A 25,225-nucleotide genomic window follows, 5' to 3' on the forward strand; every position below is an offset into this window, starting at 1 on the left:
GCTGGACAACCGTACTAGCAACGAAAATACCGAGCTCTAAAACTAAATTAATATAGCTTCAATAATTCTTAACCGCTGTAGGTTTAAAAAATCAAAGCTGAATGAAAACATTAACACGTAGCTGCCAAACACATTTAAGCTATTGCAGTCCAGGGGTTTATAAATTAACTAAAAGGAATTAATGTATTATTGACATAAATACGTTAAAGAGGTTACTTCCCCCAGCAAAAGACACTGTAGAGGAGGGAAGAGTAAACCGGGTCTCCATGTGTGTTAACTCAGCAGTAGTCTCACATTGCCAGACCTTTTTCCACAGCGCTGCGGTGGAGGGTCTGGCGAGTCCACACAACATTCCGGGATGGGAGAAAAACTAGTTTTGGTTTATTGGCATTTCTTTAAACCAATCACAATCCTTTTGGGCATCTCTAAGCATCGGGCAGAGCCATGGTGCCGCTGCAAAGTAGCCTCAGGAAGGAATTTGTTTTGGTGGAACATGTGCTTGTTAAAAGTTGTTTCAGTGTTGCAACAGAAAACTCCAATCTAGCTAGCTGTCTGGATTTACCCTGTAGAGATCTGAGGAGCAGTTAACCATAGTCCTCATAAATCCACTTTAGTTTGAAAATTCCAACACAAAGAAAGCGGAAGGTAACAGGACATCCGGCCAAAAAGCGGAATTTTCGGAGCAATCGTGGAATTGCAATGTCATGGATATAGACCAACGCAGCAGAGATAAAAATGAAATGAGAAAAGTTGATCTATGGGAGAATGGATATTTGAAAGCAATACAGAATCCCTGACAGCTTGCATTATATTTAAATAGGTTTTTTATATTTTTAATTTTCACGTGTTTACCTTTTTTCATAGCAAAAAAAAGCTGTTTTCACAGCCTTAAGGCTACTAATCAGCTTCTCTAACCTCTGGGCTACCAGCCCAAGTTGCCCACCTATTATTTCTCCAAGCCCACCCTAACTGGACCAGGCTAAAACCAGCCTTGGCACTGTAGCTGCTGTTTATTTTGGCCGCAAATGATTTGTTAGGCTACAGACACAATCAGTTAATAATTAGAAAGCCTGTTTGAGCTGCACAGAGCTTTGAATTCCCATCTGCTTTGAACGGCAGTGTTGTTCCATCTATTTATTGATAGTCCCGTATATACTGTCTGGCTGCTGACCAGTAGTCTAATGTACAGAACAGCAGTGGTGTGATCACAGTAGTTCACATTACATTATATAAATACTCTCAGAGGAGATCAAAGTAATGGAAAATGTTGTGAACCCAAACAATATAATGTCGACAGCACTAAATAGGGAAATAAATAATATCCCCTTCTCATTTTGTAAACTGTATACCAAGTGATTTATGCAAATCAGTTTGATCAGAGGCCTGTGATAAACTGGCAACCTGTCCAATGTTTCTGTGCCTTTCATCCAAAACATGCTGGGACACACTCTGACCCCCCGAGAGGGAGAGAAAATGGATGGAATTGATTTTAAACAAGAAAAACAGTAACCGGTAAACGGGTAAAATCCTGACCAATCTCTCAGGTAGCAAAATGTTGCCGTAGAACAACAGGAAGTGTGCTGTGTTCTGATATTGATACTTTATTCACAGATTGTGTTTGCCCACTTATCAGAAACATAGCTGCCGGTGAGTGGTAGTTAAAGTCTGGGAGGAGAGTGTGAAAGAGGGTGCTGAAATCAATTGGGACACTGACCCTGAACATACCATAGACAGTTAAAGAAGTGGACCAACAGATTGCGTTTTTTTTCATTGAAGGATATTAGAATTACTTTTCCGGTGATGGCTAGGCTTTACTGCGCAGCCTCCCACTTTCAGACAGGTTGCCCACGTCACAACTACGTCGTCAACCTGTCTGAAAGTTGTAAGTCTTCTGGTAGCTGTGCCAAGAGAAATCTCAATCATTCCCAATCAGCAGAGATGGAGAGTGTAGGTATATGTTAGGAGATAACATAGACACAGGCTAATTATTGCCAACTGACATGCTAGTTAAGATCAGTAATTAAACCTAAACAGCCAATGTAAGTCAAAACTGTCTGCAAGCTTCTCCTGGCAATACGTTGATTTGTCGATATGCGACGGTAAGTCACGTGGTTACGACACAATTGTTATAATATTTTTATAAAAACGTCTGCTACGGAGCCATAATGTGAGATACAAGGTAATGGAGCCTTTTATACATTGTCGTGTTTCTTTAGAAATGAAACAACGGACAAATAGAGTCTTGAAACGCTTACCACCTTGGAACAGACAAGGCCCCCCACTTGCTAAAATGTCCTGGAGCAGGACCAGCAGGACCCTAGATCCCACACAGTCCCTGAGGCACTGTTCTGTTGCTGGCTCTTACCTTACTGTGCAAGGCTGAGGGGATAAAAAGGAATGAATTTCTCCTCAGGGGATCAATTACAGTATAATATCCCATTATAATTATTATAGACTGCTGAGCCACAAAGATAGCCCAAACTACCGAATGTTTCTTCTCTGCCATATTATAGGGAGGGCTCAGGTTATTTTACAGACGGTAACTGACCTGCTCCTGCCTGCAACATGGGAAAAACAAAACAAATCACAGTAAAAATTGCTTTTCACTTTCCCCACCCAGATTTATCCTGCTGGTCCGGGGGATTGAACCGACAATTTTTCTGGTTTGAACTAAATGACTTTCATATTAGCGGGGAGAAGATGAACGAGCCCAATTCCACCTGTGTATCATGTGTAATTTGTCTTTATTAAGCCGAGCATGTGTGTCATTTTACACATCCATGAGCCAACATTGTGTAAATCGAATGCATTTTACAGTATATGTCTGTACAGTTTTCATTTAAAATGAATTTCGAACACATGAATGTGCCTGAGCCTGAACAACCTATCAGGGACTTGTTGTGAGTCTACAGGTTAATATCTTTGATCTGGATTCACCATGATGTGCTGTTTGGAAAATGAGTCTGGACGGTGGTTGAATGTGAGGTTGGTGAGAGTCAAGTTTCTCCTCAGATATCACTGAGCAGCACACAAACACTCGCTCTGTCTGCCTTTGCTCTGTTAATGTAAATAAGTGCAATATGAATAACCTTATTGAAAATGTTTTATCAAGTTTTGAATCTATTCTGTGGTGAATTTTGAGGCTGCACATTGTAATGTTGCTAAATTGGTCTGTATTACATTGGAAGATGTATTTGGCCTCTCATTCATAAATAGACGGGAGGAAAAATATTAGAGGACTCTTACAATGCATTAATATAGAGCCCTACTACTAGTTTGGCTAATAATAATTTGAGTAATATTTTCTCAAAACAAGGATAACATACATCCCAAAGACAGCTCAAGTCAGTTTCTCAGAGTTTTGCAGCTAAAGCAACTTTACAGAATTCATGCTGTATTATTTCATATATTCTTTCAAAAAGAAACTGGTCAGGCCATCTGTAGATTAAACACAGTTCTAACAAAAAAAGTAAGACTTTTTCAAGCTAGCATCACTTTCGGAAGCAGCACTTTTATCTGTACAATTTTGTATTCATAACATTTGAGGATTTTTTTTTTTTTAATCTGTTGTTGATCCCCAATGGGGAAATTGAAATGGGAGATATAATATGTTGTGTGCTGTTTACTTCATGGTCAATTGTTAACTCAAAAGTGCACTTTCATAAGTGGATAATTTCACAAATGTGCCGCAGTCTGATGACCTTTTTTATTTCTCCTAATAGACAAGTATACCCTACCAATGCTTCTTAATATCTACATAAAATATTGATAATGATTTGGAATATAATAACCGTGGCAATGTTACAAAACAAATGAATCCATCTACAAAATGTCTCCCTACAATATGGTTATCGAAATCTATACTATTGGCTGCTGGTGAATGTTCTTTCTCATTGACCTCTATGGCAAATTGTCTTTAACATGTAAAGAAATCGGTAATAATTACAGAGAACATATGAGCCTTCATAGTTGTTTTTTTTTAAAGTTTTTTTATTTTCTTAATAACTAGCCGTACACTCCCTCTGTAAGCTGGCCTGGCTACGTTATTGACAGAAAAAGCTTACAATTTAGGTGGCAGAAAGAAGATTAAAGAAAATGGAAGCAATATCCTAGCTTGCTGTGTTGTCGTTTATAATTGGTTTAAAATGTCCTCATGGGGAGATAATCTAATGTTAATAAGAAAGACATCTGCATGGTGATGTGTGAAATTAGATTGCATTAAAGAAGACTGCAGTTGCTGTGATGTATCTTCCGATATGTGTTCTGTAAAAGAAGCCACCATTTCTATTAAGAAAATACCAGAGACCAAAGCTTGTTCTATTATTTAAATTTTTGGGTTTATCAATAATTATGAATCATGACAATAACAAACATGTTTTCATTTTACCAACTTTTTGCTTGGTATGAGAATGTTTTCTTAATATTACACAAATTCTACAAATACTATTAAAAATGTATCAATAACTGCTTTCAGCTAGCTGTATTTTTTACAGCATTGATCTGCTCTATTTTAGTCCAGCTGAAATGGGAATAACCCGCATGCTTTTCTATTATAAATGGCCGTGCCTTTCTATTTTGCTTGTGCGTCCCTGCAGGCTGCAGTTAGCATGAAACTGAATATGTGGAGCTTTCTAACTTAACATTTAGATGTTAAAGTGTTCATATTTTGCTTTTTGGCTTTTTCCCTTTCCTTCATTGTGTTAAATATATTTTTTTGTGCACAGTATAGGTGTACAATGTGAAAAAGCCCAAAGTCCCCCCCAAAGGGACTCACCATCTCCAACAGAAAACACTGTTCACAAACTGCTCCAAACAGCTCTGTTGTAGTCCAGCATTTACTTCCGTGACGACCGCTCGTCACTTTGTAACACAGGTTATAATGCTCGCCTAGCTGCTAGCGTGGCACGCCCTCATACTCTGCTTCTGACTGGCTAGTAGTGCTGACCTAGCTTCTGTGCATGTGCGAGTCCCAACAAAGATGGACCAGATGTGTGATGCCCCACTCTATAGCTAAAAAGGTATTTTTTTGAAAATTAAACCTATTCTGATATAACCCTCTAAATACAAATAATAACCTGAAAATGAGCATAATAGGGGAACTTTAAGTGTTAAATCTGAAGCTCAAAATTGCTACAGCTAATAGTGAGTTCAATACTTTCCATGTGAACTTCTGTTAGTTGCCTCAGTCAGCAAGAAGAATTAAACTCACTGTATTTAAAAAAATAATATTTTTGAAAGATAGGTTGTCAGTAGCACAGCTACTAGTATTATTTTAACCCTCATGTTGTCCTTGGGTCAAATTGACACGTTTTCAGTTAGTTTAATTTTTTTTTGTCACAAACAATGGGCCGTTGAAATAATGTCAACATTAAAAAATACATAAAAAAGCATCCACAACATTAAAAAGTGACAAAAATGACAAAAAAATAATAATAATGTTGAAAAAAAGTGACCAAAAAGGCATTTTTTTCATGGATGATGGGAAGACAACACCAGGGTTAAACACTTCTTTCCAACAAGACCTGAGGCATTTAATTTGAGACTGATGACTTTCCTTTATTATAATAAAAGTTAGGGAAGGGAGCTTTGAAGCAACTTTAGTGCCCCAACAGGTGTTGTACTCTGGGCCAGTTTGTTAAATTAAGTGTTATGGACTGCATGGGTCTAATCTTTGGTCTCTTAAAAAAAAAAAAAAAGATTATTCACTCAAGATTGTATTGATGACTCTGCTAACAATCTGGGAAAGTGTATATGGGAGAACACAGCAAGGTGGAGATGTAGTTACACTCTGGCCTCAAAGTTGATGATCAACTGAAAGTATTTGTTGGCATAGCTATTTTCTAAAGCCAAATGGTGGTATAACATCTGTCAGCAACTCTGCTCCGATATCAGCACGCTGTAAGTCCCGGAGGGAAATGGACCCGCTCTCTATTTATCCTCACAGTGCAGGGAGAGCTCAGGGAGGGCAAGAAGGCAGGAGTGACAGAACATGTTGTTTCGTACTTATTTTTCATCCCACCCACACAGTTCTTTCAATTCGGTGCATGCTGGAAATATGCAATTCCTCCACTACTGAGTAATTTTGAAGCACATTATCATTTTGAGGGAAGTTTTCAATTCTAAATTTAGTTGGCTAGTTACACTTGTCACGTTTCAGTATGACTGATATGATAGTTTTAAATTGCATAGTGTATTTTGTTTTGAATTATCTTTTACTATGTTGACTAAATTTCTTAACCACAATTGATTCACTAGCAATAATCTGAATGGATAACATAAAGCGCTGACAATTTAATTCAAGAAGAAATTTGAGACCACAGATAAAATGCACATAAGCTGTTTCTTCAAAAATAAACTCTGAAACATTGCTGCTGCTAAGAAGGATGAGCTCCGTTCATTGGCAACCATGACATTACATTAGAAACTATCGTTTCATCTCAGCGGTGTAAGCACAAATGATTTGTCTGCGTCGGCAGGAGCTTGAGAAATCCGGCACTGTCCTATTTTCCAGCAGCTGCAAATTTCGAAGATGTGGTAATAGCAAAGATGTTTGTACAAATGTCGGTTTGACTTGAGGATACGCACAAGTACAGAAAGTTAAAGAATGCGTTTTATATTCTTCAGGAGAAAATAGTAACTGCATGTTATATAGCAGTTTAGCTGGAGAGCATCTTGTTTATTCAGTTCCAAGATCCTGAATTAATAAAAAAAAAAAAAAACTTTACATGACGACAGGGTCTGGGTCAGCTAAAAACTAATTTCTAAATGACTGAATGACATTTTACTTCTCTGTGCAAATGCTTTATAAATCAAAGACAGGCCTCTAGCACTGTGAAATTAGCTTTTCTGCGCTGTGGTAAAATGCATCACCTGACAACCATGGGTCACACCAGGGAGAATCAACATTGTAAAGCTCTCAAGAGGTCATTAAAGCTTTGCTGAAGAGTAAAAGTATATATTGCCTCCTCCATGAGGAAAGCCAACATTAATGGTGCCATCTAATCAGGCGTGGGCACGGGTGAAGAGCTAACTGCAGCAGACCTCGAGGTGCACATTCTTACATTGTCAAAGAGATGCTGTAAACTTCCCTGCAACTACATCTGGCGTTAGCCTGTCAGGCTCTGATATGTTACCGTCAGCGAGCATAAAGTTCTGACAACAGATGAATGAAATAATGGTTGACATACTGAATTGAAATCTCTTTTTTAGTTCATCCCCTGGCACATCACAATAGTGTCGTTATCAGTGCTTCGGATGTGATAAATAGCTTCTTGGCTCTGCTGGCATTTTTCATGCTGATACATCCAGCAGCAAGTTCTGTGTGGTCACGGACAAAGAGCTGTAGCAGTAGAAATGGCATGTGGTGTTTTTTGTTACTACTTCTGTTACTAATAGTAACCTGGCTGTACAGTGTGTGTGAATTTGTCATTTTTGGTGTGCAGTGTTTTGTGGAAGGTGTATGTATTAGGAGAAAGAAATATTACATTTTTCAAAAGTAACAAAAATGCAATTTCACATCATTTTGGACCATTATAAGCATATCTTTGTCTAAAACATTGGAAAGGCTAGAGCAAATAATATTAAAAAAAAAACACTCAAAAAGCTTTTAATTATCACAATTATTTGTTGATTTTAACCAAAACAAATTTTATTGTCACATAGTCTATTAATAACCGCTTTCACATCTATATTGTGGTACATTCTTCTTATGTTGAAGTTGTATGTTGTAGAGACATACAGCTGCAACACATGTAAATGAAAATATGTAGAGGAAAAAAAAGTATCTTGTTTCGTTTTCAACAATAAATGATTAAAAGAGCTAGGGAGAGAGGGGGCCATGGGCCATGGGTCATGTCTCGCCCAGGTCCAGCAGGCTCCGTCTCACACGCTATTACTCAACGGACTGACATTAGTTGTACTCAAACGGAAACACTGGTACAAATACAGGTTTGCCTCTCATGTTTAACAATATAGAGCTGTGTTAATAACAATTAAAACTGTGGACCTATGTCAGAAGAGTGGACCGCCGCTGTGTCTCTCTGTGTTGCTGGGAGCAGTGTTTGAGTGAATGGGGGCGGGGAATCGGAGAGTTAGAGGAGAGATACTAACACAGGCATGGCTTTACAGTAGAAATGGGTCATGTAACGCAAAATTAAACCATATAGCTATAAACAACATTGCTTCGTTTGTGGAGAGGCAACGGATGCAAGGACATTAGGTGCGACGTAGAGGAAAAAATGTTAGTCGCAACCTAGAGCCCTGTGAGCTAACAGACACTAACTAGCATCCCAAAGCCCTGTGAGCTAAAAGACACTAACTAGCACTGGTCACTGTTATTGTCTGAAAAACAACACAGACGGGACACAATGTTGCATTTACTGGTAAACTGGTAAACCTTGAGACCAACGTATAACCGTATAACCGCCACTTAGAAACTAAGCTGCGCGGTGCAGGGAACAACTCTGACTGGCTTATGATCGGACAGTGGTTTACGGAGCGGTAGATTGGCTTTGCAAAAAAGCGTTCTATGAATGGAATGACGCATTTAAAATATTGCTCAATTACGCAAATTTGATCGTGGGAAGCCAAAATTGTGATTGTTATTTATAATTTGATTAATTGTGCTCTACCGGAAGTGCAATGTTTATTGCACACATGAACCATGACAAAACAAAACAAATTGGCAGTACCAAACATAGATTTTATTTGACACCCATAACACATTGCACATTACCACAAGCCTGTAAACAAAGAGCAGTCAGCTCGTAAAATTAAAGGAGAATCAAAGTCATTAAAAAATATGTATACAGTATATTATTTATTTTTAATTACAAAAAAATTAAAGTTATTTAAAAATTAAATCGTGAATTGCGATCGTGATTTTTATAACCATTAATTGTGCAGGCCTAATTTCCACCTACTCATTTCCTGGTTCTCCTTCTCCATAAACGTAAAATCAAGGAGAGGGTTAACTCTTCCTACAGATTTCCCACCGTGGTCAGAAAGCACATGGGAGACCCACCCCACTACACCTCTAGAGTCCTTAAACGCTTCGAAGCTAATTGCCCTCAGTCTCTCACTTGCTCTACCACACGGTCCTCACGCACACACACATGCAGGCCTTGCAATTCTCTGAAAGAGATCGACGCACACACGAACGCACAAACTATAAACTTCAGGGCACTCACGTAGGCTACGGCAAAAGGTCTGCGTGGAGCCTCCAAAGAACCATGTATCTGGCGTAAGCCTTCTAATGGTAGGGAAAACCCTGGTGTGGTCCTATTATTTGCAGATAGTGTTCCACCACATCACTTCTACCCAGTGAAAGCAGAAGCTCTAGAGTGAAGCTTTCACAATTAGTTGGTTGATTAATTGAGACACTTGTTTCTGTTTCCCAAATGTAATGATTTGATGCTTTTCTTTGTCATATTTAGTTTGCTTAGTAAACTGAATACCAATGGGTTTCGGACTGTCAGTTGTTTAAAACAAGCAATTTAAATACATCGCCTTGGTCTTTGGGTCTGTGTTGGCATGTTTCACTATTTTCTTACATCTTTTACAACAAATGATTATTGATTAATAGACAGTTGCCTAGAGCTGTGTTTATCATAGCAGTTCAGGTCGAGACCACTGAGGCTATTCCAAGAGACAAGATGGTCCTTTTTCAGTCAGATAGAATGACCGTACAAGAAAACTTGGACCACGAGGGCAGATCAGAAATACCGAAATAGGTCCAAACTGTCTCCTGAGGTCCACTAAGTGTTATGTTTAAGATTAAACGTTTTCCACAAGGGTTGGTTGACCTCTGGGCACTGGATATAAAGTGTATTATGATTGTTTTCAACAGAACTGTTACTCTGTAAATTTGTGCATTGTGAGAGCTGTTCTTGTCATTTTTGATTGTCTCTGCTAGAAAACATGAAAACGTTTCACCAAATACCTAAAACCTTTAATCCAGTTTGCAAGCCTTTCTTTATTTTTTCTAAAAGGTCTCTACTCAAACATAAATGCCTCCCTCGCTGTAACAAGAACTTGCACAACATAATCTGAATCAGCAGTATAACCTGATAATGAAAAACAATAGTGTTGCCTTCAACAGATACTGAGAGTGTCTGTGGTCCAGCATTGTAACAATGCAGTTTCTATAAATTTAATTAGGGAAATCTTGGAATAACCATTTATTTTTAGGGGGCCTCAGGCAAAAAGTAAAAAGTACAGGGTTTTACATTTGCAATTAGACTTTTTGCAAAACACTAATCCCGATAATCCTGTTTTAAAACACTGTTACGATGGACATATGGAGATGTCTTTAGTTGAATGGCTGAAAAGCGAATCTGGGTACATCACGTTCGGGGGACTTGTGAGAGCTCTAACCTAACTGAGAACACCAGTGCAAAGCCACATTACTGGAAGAAGATAAGTTAGTTTCTGGACAATATATTATTCTCAGAACTGGATTCCAAGCACACAATCAGAAATGCTGCCCAATCGTGCTTCTTTCCAAAATGTGCCACGCCATCAGACTGCATCAAGGTTGAAAAAGGAAGCTGCAGGATCTGAACTACTTGAAGGTTCATCCATTTTGTGATGAAGTATCTTGGCCTTTAATACTGCCTCTGGCAGGCCCCAGGACAGCCTCCAGCAGAGGCCAGGCCAGGGTTGTTGGGGATACAACTTCTCCAAGATACAGTAGTGAACAATCCTCAGATGAATTCTCTGTTTTTCTTTCCAAAATAGTGGTCTAAAAGCTTCTGGTCTCAAAGCGGACACGGTTAATATTGGAATTCCTTCAGTATATCACAACTTAATTGTTTAACCACACAATATATCTTGTTTGCACATTAGCAAAACAGATCACCTTCTCCTAATCGCATGTCACAGATGAAAGGGGGTAAACTGTCAACTGATTATTATCGCGAAACAAGGATTATAGAGAATAACTGAGAAAAACAGATTTGAGTTTTGGGATATTTTTACATGCAGTGTTGGCAAGACACTGTGACATGATTAAGATAAAGCACGGTATGCAAATCAAAGCTCTGTGGCAGAGTCTTGACATCATTCTCTCTCTGCACACCTGCAGCTAAAACCCTTCATTGCTTATCAAACTGTCTGAGGAACAAAGTTCCAGGTGGTTGCAAGAAACATAAAGCAATCCTTGAAAGTGTGGCTGTGACGGTTTTAAAAACGTGAATCCATTTGTGAAATGCTGCAAACTTCCAATCAAACCATATAATGAACATTGGAAAATGAAAAAAAGTACTAAATGAGCAGAGCAGTATAACAATGTAACTGAAGTTGAGATAAAATATATAAATGAAATAACTATAGGAAATCCAATCAGAATCGTACTGTTTAGGTTTAAGAAAAGACTACTTTTCTGTATTTGTTTAAGTGTCACATGTCTGAATTGTTACAGTAGTATGAATAATGCCCGCAGGTGAACAGTGCCGGTGTAATGATACAGGTGGTTGCAAAGTCAGAGTAAATTCCTCCAATGTCTCTCTTAGTCGTAACCATCAAAGGCTCAACACGGCATTCATTTGGACTCAATGAGGCCTGAAGCAGGAGGAGCATCTGTTGGAGCCCTGACAGGGATTCCCTGTGTTTAACATGTTGAGCCACAGGGACGTGAACTCCTGCCATCTTTCCTTTCTTCTTCCCTTTCTTCTTCCCTTCCTTTCTTCCTTGCACATACATTATACTTACAATAATAAAAGTACACTAGACAGGAAACTATGCTGTAGCTACAAATTTGCATTCCACCTTATTTATTTAATTGCTCTGGTAATGCCATTGCAGAGTAAGGCTTTAAACATGAAATCCATTCAGTACTCAGACTTTAGTGCTTTGGCTTGATCATTTTAAGATCTTAATAGCTACACTGTCATAAGTTCACAAGGTGCATTAATTACACATAAGTAATGTCCTGGTTGTATTGCCTGTACAGAACATTTAAAAATGGGACTAAAACCTCTGCTTCAGATAATATTTCTCACTAGGTATTTCAGGTTAATGAGTATTCAAGTCATTCCTTTTGACATTTCCCTCATGACAAAGGGTTCAGCACGCAACCCTCATTTCTAACATTTGCATAATCTCCTTGTCATCCCTGTGCTGCCGTGTGCTGTCTTTGCCCTCCTCCTCTTCCTCCCCTGCTTCACCTGTCATTTAAGACCCAAAACATCAGATTAATTCTGATTTGAAAGGATCCATTCAACGGTATTTATGTAAGTGTCAGTGTACAGATTTGAGAAAAGGAAACACAAGAGAAAAATGTTGTGGGTTTAATTTTGTACGATGGACCTGAGATACATTCTTCTAATACTTTCATCGTAAAGCGTGTCACCACCTGAGACCGTGAAATCCACTTAATATGATTACATACAGGCATATAATGGAAAAGTGTGCAGAAGGAGGAAAGAAATCCCACTACTTTTTACAAGGTGAGAAAAAATGGCACTGAGCGTCAGCCTCCATTACTGCAGAAGACCGTACACTATTTAATAAGGACACTGGAGGCACAGCAGAAGGAAATCTACTGAGGGAGCAAAGACTTGTGCACCAAGGACAGTCTTACATTTCAAGGGTGAAGGGGGACAACAGCAAGACATACTGGAAAAGTCTTTTACCCCTCTTTTGTTGGGATGATCTTTCTTAATGATACTCCAACCGTAATCCCAAGGAGGTAGGGGTTTGATGGATGTTATACAATGACAATGACCCAAATGAAAATATAGTTGTTTTTTTTAAAATAGCCCTGCGTCTTGAAGGTGCAACATTTCAGTGACCAGTCCAGCAAACGCTGATAAAACGATGTCTGACGTTCTGTCATTTGAAAAAACAGTCCTGATGATGGCATGCCATCAGCATGCCAAACAAAAAATCATGAAGCTTGCATGGTCTTACATTAAACATTCATGCCTCCCTTCCGTCTCCTGCATCTTCACTGCTGAGCTATCTTTTACTGGATCGGTTGTTTACACCTCCAGTGAAAATAAACTTTCTTCCTCTGACTATATAATTTGTATTTTGTTTTGCACACGCTTTCCTGCATGGCCTCCTTTTGGAAAAACAGTGAGTCATCTTTAATACTCGGCTTGGTTTTTTGTCAGCAGGATCGCAGAAAGACATCTGGCCCAATTATTTATGAAACTTGTTGGAAGGGTGTAGCATGGACCAAGGAAGAACCCATTACATTTTGGAGTTGATCTGAATCACGGGGCAGATATACAAATTATTTTTCACTTTTGTTAACATTGCAAGAGAGGGCATTTGGGCATTCATGTGGTATCTGAAAATGTATCTGGGAAAATGTACACTGCATTAACGTTGTAAAATGGGGCATGCTTTCTCACTCTGAGTGCCCTTCTACTTTAAAATATAAGTGGATATTTGAAGCTGGTAGAACGTTATAAAAATGACTTTATATTTACATTGTAAAAGTGAATTAATTATAAGATTAATATGACAACCCTCCCTAGTGGCGCGCCTCTGGGAAAACCAAATGTCAGTCTAGCGTGGCTGTACACCCTAAGCATTATGACCTCCTCAATAGATTAAGGTATAACTTTGCAAACAGGTGACTTATTATACAATACGCTGTATCATGTTGGATTATATCAGGATGAATTCACAATTTGTGACGTAAATCTTCAATAAAAGGTAAACTGATTTGTTTCACTGCCAAAAGAAATCCAGAAGCTTTCACTAAATTCCTATAAAACACCAGAAAAAAGAGCATAGCTTGCCAACATTCCCACCCCTTTGGAAAGCAATTGAACATGGCAACAATTATGTTCCCTAACAGATTGCAATTCTTGCTAAGGACCAAACAGTACACTTCCTGCAGACAAAATATCCACAGAATGCATGTTTTTTTTCATCATAGAAAAAAAGAGATGATTTCTTATCCCAGACAAATGTTGGGGAATTCAAGAAAGTTGAAGGCAATATTCAGAAAGAACTCAAGTGAAGCAAAAAAATAAAAACTTGATCTAAATTACATATGTGGACACAAATGCATCACTGCATTGTTATCCTCGGATTAGTCACCGCTGAAGAACAGTTTAGTAAAAAAGCTGTTAAAATTGTATTTAAGATCCTCGTAAATGGTAAAGGAGGCATTGCTGTTGATGGGTGTAAAAAGACAACTGAGATTGACTAAAGTAATTACAAAACTGTTGGCACTTCCACACGAAACTAGCCTTCCGTGATCATCGACGCGCCCCCACCCCTCCTCCACGCAGTTGCTAGTAGCCAAGGAGGACACGGAGGATTGAAAAAACATGATTGATTCTTCAGAAGAGGTGATTATCTTCACTTGACTTTCTGCGGAGGGAAAGTCACCGGACGACACAATCTTCTGAACACAGCCATACTGAGAAATACAGAGAGAGTTGTGTGGAGCCGATAGTCTTAATTAATTTTGTAGCAACTCATTTGGCAAAGGCGTGAATGTAACGGACGTTTTAATAATATCAAAAGGTTACACACTAAAGCTTTAAGAACGAACAAAACTGTGATTCATGATTTTCAAAACATCAAAGAAATCTTTTAATTCATCTTACCCCTGTTATCAAAAAAGACAAGCTCATCTCAGCAGAAGCATGCCAGTCCCCCTCCATTGTCCTAATTGTTGTTCTCAGTCTTCAGCTTGAGTTCATGCTTGCCCTCACAGACACTGAATTTTATTTTCAACCTCCTCGGAGATATCGACCGCCCCAGTGTCAAACTGTTTCTGCTCCGTTGTACCGATACTCAAGTCCAGCCAGTCTGATCAAATACTCTGAGTTTCCAGTTAAATTCCGTTTCCACTTGAAAGCCCTGTGAGCGGGGGTCAAATGATATCAGATTCTCTCGCCAGCAGGACCACGGGTCATCTAACACCCAACACAAAGCCTCAACACCCCCCCACACACGCACACGCTAATATTCTTTTCAGAAAATGTTTATTTGACCAGATAGGTCCACACATATTATTTCATTCTTTTCCCTTTTGCCTGGAAGCAAATGGACGCAGCGTAAAACTAAATGGATATGTGAATGACTGGACTACTTTATTCTTTAATAATTCTGTCTTATCACATTATGGGAGAAAGTTTAAAATTTTTCCTCCAGCTAGTCTTAAACAGAAAAATTAAACTGCAGGGCGCTGTCAAGAAAAGTTCAAAATGAAAACTGCCATTATATTTATATATGACGTCTGGACTATCTGTGGACTGGGCTGGAAAAAAATAACCGAATTCTAGCACAGACACACCGGCTGTAATATCTTGATGATAGGGCCTCACAAGCATATGGTCTATGCGTCAGCACAGCAACCTGTTTCTCTTTCTGTAGAGCTAGCATCTCCGCTAAAATGTTCTTGAGAACAAATAAGGCCCTAATCTAAAAAACAAAGTCCTTGAAGGAAAACTAACATTCTTGTCACGTTTCGTAATTCCGCTTTTTTAAAATCTATTTTAAGAAGGCAAAAACTTTGTCTGTTTCCAGTTATATTCTGTTTCCAAGATGTTGGTTTCTTTTTTTTCTTTTTTTCTTTTTTTTTCTTCTTTTTTTTCTTTTTTTTTTTATACATACAAACCTCAGAAATTGAGCTCAAAATGAATAAATCATAATTTTGTTCAATAAAGTAAAATAATCGACGTAATTGTTATCCTACTTCAATGTACCCGAATGTGCCATTCAAAGCTAAAATCCCTTTTCCTCCACACAAAGGCGCACAGTGAACACAGGGCCACAGTGACATTGGGTGGGTGAGACTGCTGCTCAGTATGGCCTTTGGCTGTTTAATGAGACGGAACATTTGGCCACTTCTGATCTGGCTGTTTTATTACGTGAGCAGACAACTGCAGAACCCATTTAACAGCCAACTACCTGTGGCTTTGGTTTTGAAAGAACCCACTGTGTCTCTATTGTTTAATTAATCAAAGCCTGAATAGAGGACGGGACATGGGAATCAAACAACACTTGAGCATGTACACGTTTTGCAGCTACCACTCCAGTCGGCAGATTTAAAGGAGCTGTAGCCTGGGAGATTTGACAGATGTTTGTCTAAATTCTTTTTTACAATTGTAAGGCAGTGAGACGAGTGCGGCGTTTGTCTCTAAACATTGATTTTGTCTGCATGGTTGGCAATTTTACCTGACATGCTGTCTTTGACTGTCAGTCCAAGTGGCAGTGAAAGTTGAGAAAGTGTTATAAATAACGTGAATATGAGTGTTCTGTTGTGCCCCATCACATGTCTACTGTATAGAGACAGATGTTTGACCCTATGTGCTGAGACATTCAAAACTAGAAGCTCGTCTAGTAGTTGATCTTTGTGTTGACATTGCTTTCCTTCTTTCTTTTTTAACTTTTAAACAGTGAATTTGTATTTCACACATTTGATCATCAGTTGGTGTCATACGCAATTAAAAAATATATGAAAGGCATGTTGATGTAAAGTACATCTTAAGATGTGATTTCAAGGTGTTGATTTATCACTTTTGTGTTATAATTTTCTTTTTTTTGGTATTATTTGGACTCTTTATGAAATATATACTATATTGTATTTTTGTGTATGTATGTATGTATGTATGTATTAATATACTGCCCTGCTACTGCAATTACCACTATAATATTAGAGTATTGTTTTATCATACTTAAATTAAAACTATTCTAAGGGCACATGCACTGATGTTGCAAGAGTTTCTGTTTCCTGCGGTAATTTTCTTATTGATGGCTAAATAGTAGTTACATTATCTCTTAGATAGGTAAACACAACATTAGACATTGATAATGAACTATATCAAATTTAACAAAAAAGTAAACACAATTGATCTATACAATAGCTGTATTTGGCGACAAAAGACTGCAATAGTTTTTAATTATCTATGTAATAGGGCCCCAAAAACACAGTTTCAGTCCCAACACAACTTACCACCCAAACCATCATGGGAAAAATACTTGTACCTAACCAACATAATGCAACAAGCATGTTTCCCCTTGGATGCTTACAAAAACCTTTCTAATTAAGGTGTGACCTCCGGAGGCACGCTGGATTGTGCCATGACATCACTCAATGCAATAAAATCCCTTTTGAAAGTATCAGATCTCTATAGAGGAATACGGAACAGGTGGAGTTTGGAGTAATGAGACGTTTGCTGGGCTTTAGGCCTTCATGACTCGGTTAGGGCTCGATCTAATGAAAGGCTGAGCTCTGTGAATTGGAGGCAGCTTTAGGGATTCCTCACCTGTGCTCAGACATTTAGAGAATAAGAAAGCAGCAGATCCAGAGACATGTGTGGATCACTAAAATACATGTTTACTTATAACCTTAAAGACATAACTAAGTTTTTGAATACCTTTCCTATCTCATGAAAGCCTTTACTTTTTAAAATCTGGATTGTTTACATCGGCTTGTGGTTTTCATGTAGTGCCTACCACTGTTACTAAATTATTTGTTATTCTATTTTCTTCTTTCACAGATACCTGCATCTGTTTCAAACTATAATTTATTACCATAAAGCTAAGATTTAAACAGATTTATAAAATTCAAAACCAAAGGAACTCACTCTCAACTAAACATGTTGACAACCCTTTAGATTTCAGCTCTTTAATAAATGACATACTGTACCAGTTTGTAGGGCATTCATTTGAGAATCACTCAAACCTATTTAAACCTCTACATGACTGCAGAGGCCGTTGCAATTGAGTACCTGTAGCTTTTCTCCTCTTTATGTCCGTCCTTTTTCATTTGATTGGGAATTCTAAAGAACTGATATACCCACGTATTTATATGTACAGTATCTGCAAGGTTAGGCCTTATTTAACACCAGTATCTTTTAAAAGTAGGGGGAAAAAAGAAATTCAAAATAGGAGCGAGGAAAAAGCTCAAATCATACTGGAACTGTCTTTGCATGGACTGTTAGGCAAATAGGCAGCGGAGCTCGAGAGACTGGAGGGAGGAGTAATCTGCTGCTGCTGGTGTTTCTCCAGGATGACTGATGATGGGCAGAAGCTTAGAGCTGGCAGGAAAGAAAGGGACGCGGTGGCACAGAGAGTACTGGACATGTCGGTAGTGATTACATTCTGCTTCAGAAAGGGTCAGGGGTCAGACCAAGCTTGTGCCGGCAGCGCCCTGCGCCAAACGGGCTGTGGTCCCAACACTGTACAATGCCATCTCCTCGTTTTGCTCCGGGTTCGCTCTGTAGCCTCACTTTCACACTCTCACTGCTTCGCAATATTATTTGCAAATCAAATTCAATTTGCATTGAGTCTACTGTATGCACTTGTGTAGCAGATGCACACATTCCCTGGAGACAAGAGTTGGGAGCTTAGTGCAAAGTCAGATTTCAGGGAAAGAATTCAGACTTCAACATAAATCATACCCAACGTTCTGTTTCATAAAAAAATGTGTGTATGTGTATAGTGTGTGTGTATGTGTGTGTATATATATATATATTTGTTTTTATTTATATATGTACAGTAGCATGGTTGCCGTGGTATGGCTGGCTTCTAATGTGATTTGATAGAACTAATACAGCATAGATAGCTGTGTGTTTACTGGCTACTTTCCACAATGAGTTGTAGCTTTATTGGCTAATAGGAAAAAAATAGCTAATTATATCCGCTACTTCTACACATTCAGTAAATTAAATCTAAGTTATGGTTTGCATTCCAACATACTTAAGTATAAGCACAGGTAGGGCTGGGCAATATATCAATGTTGTATCAATATCCCGATATGAGACAAGATATCATCTTACATTTTGGATATATCTTAAAATTATAATGTGTTTTTTCCTGGTTTTACAGGCTGCGTTACAATAAAGTGATGTCATTTTCTGATCTTATCAGACTATTCTAGCTGTCCTATTATTTACCTTTACCCATTAAGTCATTAAATAATTTTCTGGAGAATATTAATCAAAAATCTCAAAATACAATATCGTCACAATATCAAGATTAAGGTATTTGGTCAAGAATATTGTGATATTTGAGTTTTCTCTATATCGCTCAGCCACAAACAAATATGGATCTTTCTAAATATTATAGGGTTAAATCAAATGTAGCACATGCAATATGAATTAAATAATTGAATCAATGTGTTTACATAGTAAGTTTGCCTACTGGATGTTTTTTAAAGAATACATATTTGAGAATCTGAATTGCTTGTGCAGTCAGAGGGAAGCTATCAAATATGAGCTTCACATAGCGAGAACCGCTTTCCCATCAGTCTGAGCAAACTCTAAGATGCTTGCAGCAATGTTTGAAGAAAGACTCACCGTCCTCTCTGGACTTCTGAATAAACGCATCAACGCCACTTTCTCCGTAGTTTCCCTCAGAGGCTACAGTGGAAACATAGTTCCAGCGCATGGCTTTAACAATGTCCACCATGGCCTGGGCCTGGTAGGTGTCTGGGGGCACCACCCGTGAGAAGAAGTCGTAGCGGGTGTTATCACTCAGCTCCGGAGCCGTGGAGGCATAGCTCACCTGAGGGATCTATGGTAGAGGAAGAAAGAGAGGGCGAGAGATGTGGTTACACACTGTGAAATGTACCATTTATATACTTTTGTGTAAATTAATTACGTGTTCAGCGGGAAGGTTCCTTCTTATTTCACGTACAAATACATGATTAAAATATGACACCTAACATCTGCTTAAATCTCGACTGCTCCTCGGGTTATTCAACCTCTACAGTTGGCACACTGTTGCTTAAAATAGGCCTGATTATCACAGGCTTAGCTGTAGCTAAAGTATACTTTCCACTCCAGTCAAGCAACACTAATCTACTTATGACCTCACACTTGTCTCGAACATAATGTGAGATTTATTTGGTGTTGAATAACATAAAAGCACAAGATGATCGACCTCCAGAGCTGGAACAGCTTGTGTTGTCAAAAATCCCAAAGCCACTATTGTTTAATAGGAATGGCAGTTTCAATAAAAGTAGAACTCAAATAAGGTCAAATGTTGTGGGATAACTCAATAAAATGCAAGATAATCCATCTCTGCTGCCTGCCTCCACATTATGTCTCAGATGTGCTTTCACTGTGTCCTCTGTGACTATTTGTATTGTCTTTACTGCATGGACTGCTTTAATGCCTTTGCCATCATCGGTACTTACTTGTTTGTACTTCCTTGTTTGTGTGCCACTTCTTTGTATGTCCTAATCATTTTTGCTTAGGCCTGATGTCATAATAGATGTAATGGGATTTATTTTAATTGGTTAACTATTGCATTTTAGTATGCCTAATGTCAGCTGGCCGTAATAAGGAAGGAAGTCAAGCTTAGTGAACTGATGGTAACTGCTTTAGATACTCTCGAGATAGGTATTGTTTCATGATATTTTGATGAATGTGTTCAGATGCTATAGATTGTGAGCGCCACTTTCAGAGTTCCGCTTGTCTTTCCATGTCGCTGTCAAAAAAAAAAAAAAAGTTTGACCGGTCTTAGTTTAACTGCAGAAATCTTTTCTCTAATCTCGATTTTTGCTCAGTCAAGTTACTTTAGATTTATGGCTGTCATAGCTTCTGTGATCTCCCTATGACTTCTTTGCTGCGTAGTTGGGGAGTTAACTAACCAGATTTTATGACATTCAATTATGTGTTTCATGGTTTAACTTCAAATATTGTATGGACACACTTTTTATGCTGATGGATTTTTTTTCCTCCTGATTCTCTAGGGTTGATCAATTCAGGCAGTAGATATAGAGGGTCGAGGCACAGCTGCTTCAAACCAGAATAGAGTTTGACTGCGTATGAGTCAGTGGGTGAACATCTTTTGATGTGCATGACTCAGCTCGATATGTCTTTAAACTACTCCTGCCTTAAAGACATCTGAGAAATCATGTATCATTTTTACAGTAAAAACACTGAAAGCAATACACAAACAAAATAAGATAATGTTGACAAATGACAAAAGGAGGAGGTCAAAGTAGCCTTTCTGGGGCTTTGATGTGATGACTCTTGAAGGAAATCTTCATCCTTTCCAAATACTGTTTGTCACGACACCTCAGCCTTTTTCTTAGCTGGATTTCTTTAAAATATGGCAGTGTTGTAGTCGAGACAATCTGAGACGAAGGCATCAATAAGACCAGAGTGTATCGAGACCGGGACAAGACCAAGACTTTGAGCGGTTGAGACCAAGTCAAGACCAAGACCAAGGCGGGGCCAGATTGAGTCAAGACTAGGACCTGATTTGTGTTAGACAGCCAGAGCTTTCACACATTCACTTTCTTGGGAGTGCGTGTTAGGAGGCAGGGAGAGGCTGGTTCACGATAACAAATTTCAAATTAGATATGAGTCAAGTTATTGGTTGCATTTGCAAGTTTTAACTTACAGGTCTACATCAGACAATGCAGAGGCAATGCCTGCCATGGTGGTCTAGACTCCTCCTGATATTATATACAGTACAGTAGTAAAAATGCGGTCGATTCCGAGACCAGGCCATCAAAAATTGGTCTGAAGTACTACAACACTGAAATACAGTCATCTTTGAGTATCCCTACTGAGATGGAAGGACATGTGGATGGATAGATCCGCTGAATATGGAAGTGAAAAACCCTTTGAAACCTGCAGTATGTTAGAACATTACTTAGTCACAGCTTAGAAGATACATATTCAGTAATGCTAGCAACAAAAGGAAACTTTACCCACCAATAGTCATACTTTATTTCCTCCACTAACTGCAGACAGACCACTGTGAAGCTGATACCATCCCTTCCCTCTTCCTTATGTCACACAGCGGAGGCCTTTGATGTGGTCAGCTGTAGCTGTGCACTGATCCTGCTACTACTTTGCTCCCTGCGTGTCGCTGAATCCTGTGTTAGAAATACAGCTGTTCAATCTGTACCCATGACCTCCTGTGCCTAACAATTCATATAACTCTACACAGACCTTCTTTTTGCCACAAGGATCCTCTGGATAAAAGATTTTCCCTTTTGTCGTTTTACTGTAGAGTGTTGGAGTTGCTTTTGTGCAGACTTGGCTTTAAAGGTAGTGACTTGTAATGCGGTAAACATGCCAAAAGCATCCTTGTTAACTCGATTCCCTTTCAAAGATAGGAAAGGCAGAAAAGGGATATCTTTGTGTGCTCGCTAATGGACCATGTGCATGTTGCATGTCAGCATTCCAGACTGATGGCTCTAAGATGTCCTGGGCCCTGTGCGGTGTCCATGCAGCATTTTTGCGTCGGTTGTCTTGTTTTGAGCTAGAATCGCTTGTGCAAATTGCTCTGCTTCATGAACTGTGAGCACTGAATGACATCCATGTTGGAGGCCGACATGCTTCATGCACACGCTTCTTTGGGATATTCTTAGAGACACAGACCTTTTCAGGGTCACTGGCATGTTTTGAGTATGCACACTGCGGTCTGGCAGCACTCAACCGACTTGTTGATTTAACAACTGGTGGGAGCTGTTGGAAAAGGTACACCCGACCCTCAGGTTTGCTCACTTTTATCTGCCTCGACGGTAGGCGCAGGGTGGAAACTATGAGGGAGCTAGGGGGAGCTTGGCTCCCCTAATAAGACATGGGCTCCCCTGAAAAGATGATTTGTAAAATGTTCTCTAAAAGCATTGTCATTTTGACTTGCAATTTCAGTTTTGTGTAATGTGATTATTATGGATTATTATGCGTAAAATTGCAAAAATATCATTCAGTCATGCATGAAGATAACTATAAATGCTATTCTTGTCATACGCATCAAGGCATGGTGGTGCTGCGGTGAAAATTCAACTCATGTTTAGTACATGTTAACTCAAAGATTTGTAGAAAAAATAGAAATGTTGGAGGCCATTAAAATCTATTCTGCAAGTAGCATCATATAGCCATGGCAAAAAGAAAACAAGGCAGTTTAATTCCTTTGGGTTTAACTATTTTTTAATTGTGTAGCAATGACGTTAATAACACAACCGATTCACCTGCTACAATCCCTGTTAGCACACCTCCCGCTGGGGTGACAACACAAGAAGAAGCTAAAGAAATAATGTTCTCTCTGGCGGAAGATGGTGGTGGTAACAGCTCGTCAGAGGCCAGTCACAATCCTAACCCCTCTAGCTCCTCTCTCCGGTTAAATCAGAACAGCCAGCAGTGGAGAGACTGGAAGAGCCGATACACAGTCCCTGACAAAAGTCTTGTCGCTTGTGTACAAATTGACCTGAAGTGCCGCTGAAATAGATTTCTAATCAAGATTTATTTACAAGAAATGGCTCATTTTAATCCCAACAGCTTTTGTAATAATGTTTCAGTGCAAAAAGAAACTGTCAAAAAGTATTCTAATATTCACAGCTTGGTAAAGCCCATTGAGTCAATTTTTGCAAAGACATACTGTAAGTGTTGTCGCCTTGTGATATGAGCTTCACCTGTGACTAATAATGGATCAATTAGGTCTCAGGTGTGTATAAAAACAACCCCAGTACACTAGACCTTCACATCAACTGCAATTAGACATCTGCAAACATGCCTAAGATTCACCCTGAGACTAAAGTTTTGATTATCAAGAGGCTGAAGACCAGATCCACTGCTGATGTGGCAGACACCTTCAATGTGTCTCAGCGTCAAGTACAGAGGATTAAAAAAACATTTGAAGACACTGGAGATGTTTTTGACAAGCCCAGGTCAGGCAGACCCCGCAAGACGACTGCTCGAGAGGACCGTTTGTTGGCTCAAAAATCCAAGGCCAGCCCATTTTCCACTGCAGCAGAGCTCCACCAGACCTGGTCCCCTGAAGTCCCTGTGTCAACCAGAACGGTTTGTTGGATTCTGTCTCAAAATGGCCTCCATGGTCGAATCAGTGCCCAGAAGCCAATTCTAAACAAAAGACAATTGAAAAACCGTGTGGCATTTGCCAAGGCCCACAGCCTGCTAAAAGGATGGACGCTGGAGAAGTGGAAGAAAGTGGATTTTTCAAATGAATCTTCTGTTGAATTACACCACAGTTGCCGCAAATATTGCAGGAGACCTACTGGAGCCCACATGGATCCAAGATTCACCCAGAAAACAGTGAAGTTTGGTGGTGGAAAAATCATGGTCTGGGGTAACTGCCAGTATGGGGGTGTGCAAGAGATCTACAGGGTGGAAGGCAACATCAATAGTCTCAAATACCAAGAAATCTTAGCTACCTCTTATATTCCCAACCATAAAAGAGGCCAAATTCTCCAGCAGGATGGTGCTCCATCGCATACTTCCATCTCCACTTCAAAGTTCCTCAAGGCGAAGAAGATCAAGATGCTCCAGGATTGGCCGGCCCAGTCACCAGACATGAACATCATTGAGCATATATGGGGTAGGATGAAAGATGAAGCATGGAAGACCAAACCAAAGAATATTGAAGAACTCTGGGAGGCATGCAAGACTGCTTTCCTAGCTATTCCTGATGACTTCATCAATACATTGTATGAATCCTTGCCAAACCGCATGGATGCAGTCCTTCAAGCTCATGGAAGTCATACAAGATATTAAATTTGAATCTCACAGCACCACTATTTAATTTGCTGACATATTTTAGTATTTGCAGTAAATTTGTTCAATTTATGTATAGGCGACAAAACTTTTGTCTTGCCAAAATTTGATCTTTCTGTCTTGTTTAAATAATAAATCTTTTTTTAGTGAAACTAATTTATTTCAGTGCATTGAACATTATTTGGGAGGGTTTTAGCTTTTCATATGAGCTATTTCTTACACCAATTGATTTATTAAAAGTCAGGTTAATAGCAGGTGTTTCTACAAAATAGATAAGCGACAAGACTTTTGTCAGGGACTGTACATGGCTGTTTGTTAGGGATGGAATCTTGGGGTGTGTCACTTAGGCCTAATTTAACGGAGAAATTATGGTATTCTTCTGTACCCTGAGTACTTCAACCATTGTTCATCTCTCAAAGACAGCGTGACGCTTTGATTATAGACTATTTGTGGGTGACTGTTTGCTGTTTGACCTATCAATTCATGTTAATAAAGTATATTAAGTAAATCCTGTATAGTGCAAACACTTGTAGCTGTTATGTATCTTTTGGAAGTCATTGTAAGTTGCAAGCGCACAAACCCCCAAAAAAGGAGCTCCCCCAAAGGCCACGGAATAGTTTGAACACTGGGTCGGCAGAAACTTCCTCCTTTTACATCGGTGCTTCTCTCCCTCTCTGTAGCAATAAAAGTGTGAACCTGTTTTCGTTTTTTCTCGCACTGCTTTGACGTCATAAGGTGAGATCCAGCAACTGTGTTGTGCAAAGGTGTTTTGGAGG

At 39.1% G+C, this 25,225-nt stretch overlaps 1 protein-coding gene across 1 annotated transcript in view; it reads right to left on the bottom strand.

Annotated features, from left to right (window-relative positions):
• The window catches only part of LOC116692869 (metabotropic glutamate receptor 4), a 192,861-nt gene that overhangs the window by 43,483 nt on the left and 124,153 nt on the right, over positions 1–25,225 (bottom strand). Inside the window, exon 3 of the mRNA XM_032521443.1 lies at positions 19,272–19,488. Within this exon, the coding sequence (XP_032377334.1) occupies positions 19,272–19,488 (217 nt within the window). The remainder of the gene's footprint in view (positions 1–19,271; positions 19,489–25,225) is intronic.

This window comes from Etheostoma spectabile, chromosome 7 (assembly GCF_008692095.1).
Source record: "Etheostoma spectabile isolate EspeVRDwgs_2016 chromosome 7, UIUC_Espe_1.0, whole genome shotgun sequence".
NCBI lineage: Eukaryota > Metazoa > Chordata > Actinopteri > Perciformes > Percidae > Etheostoma > Etheostoma spectabile.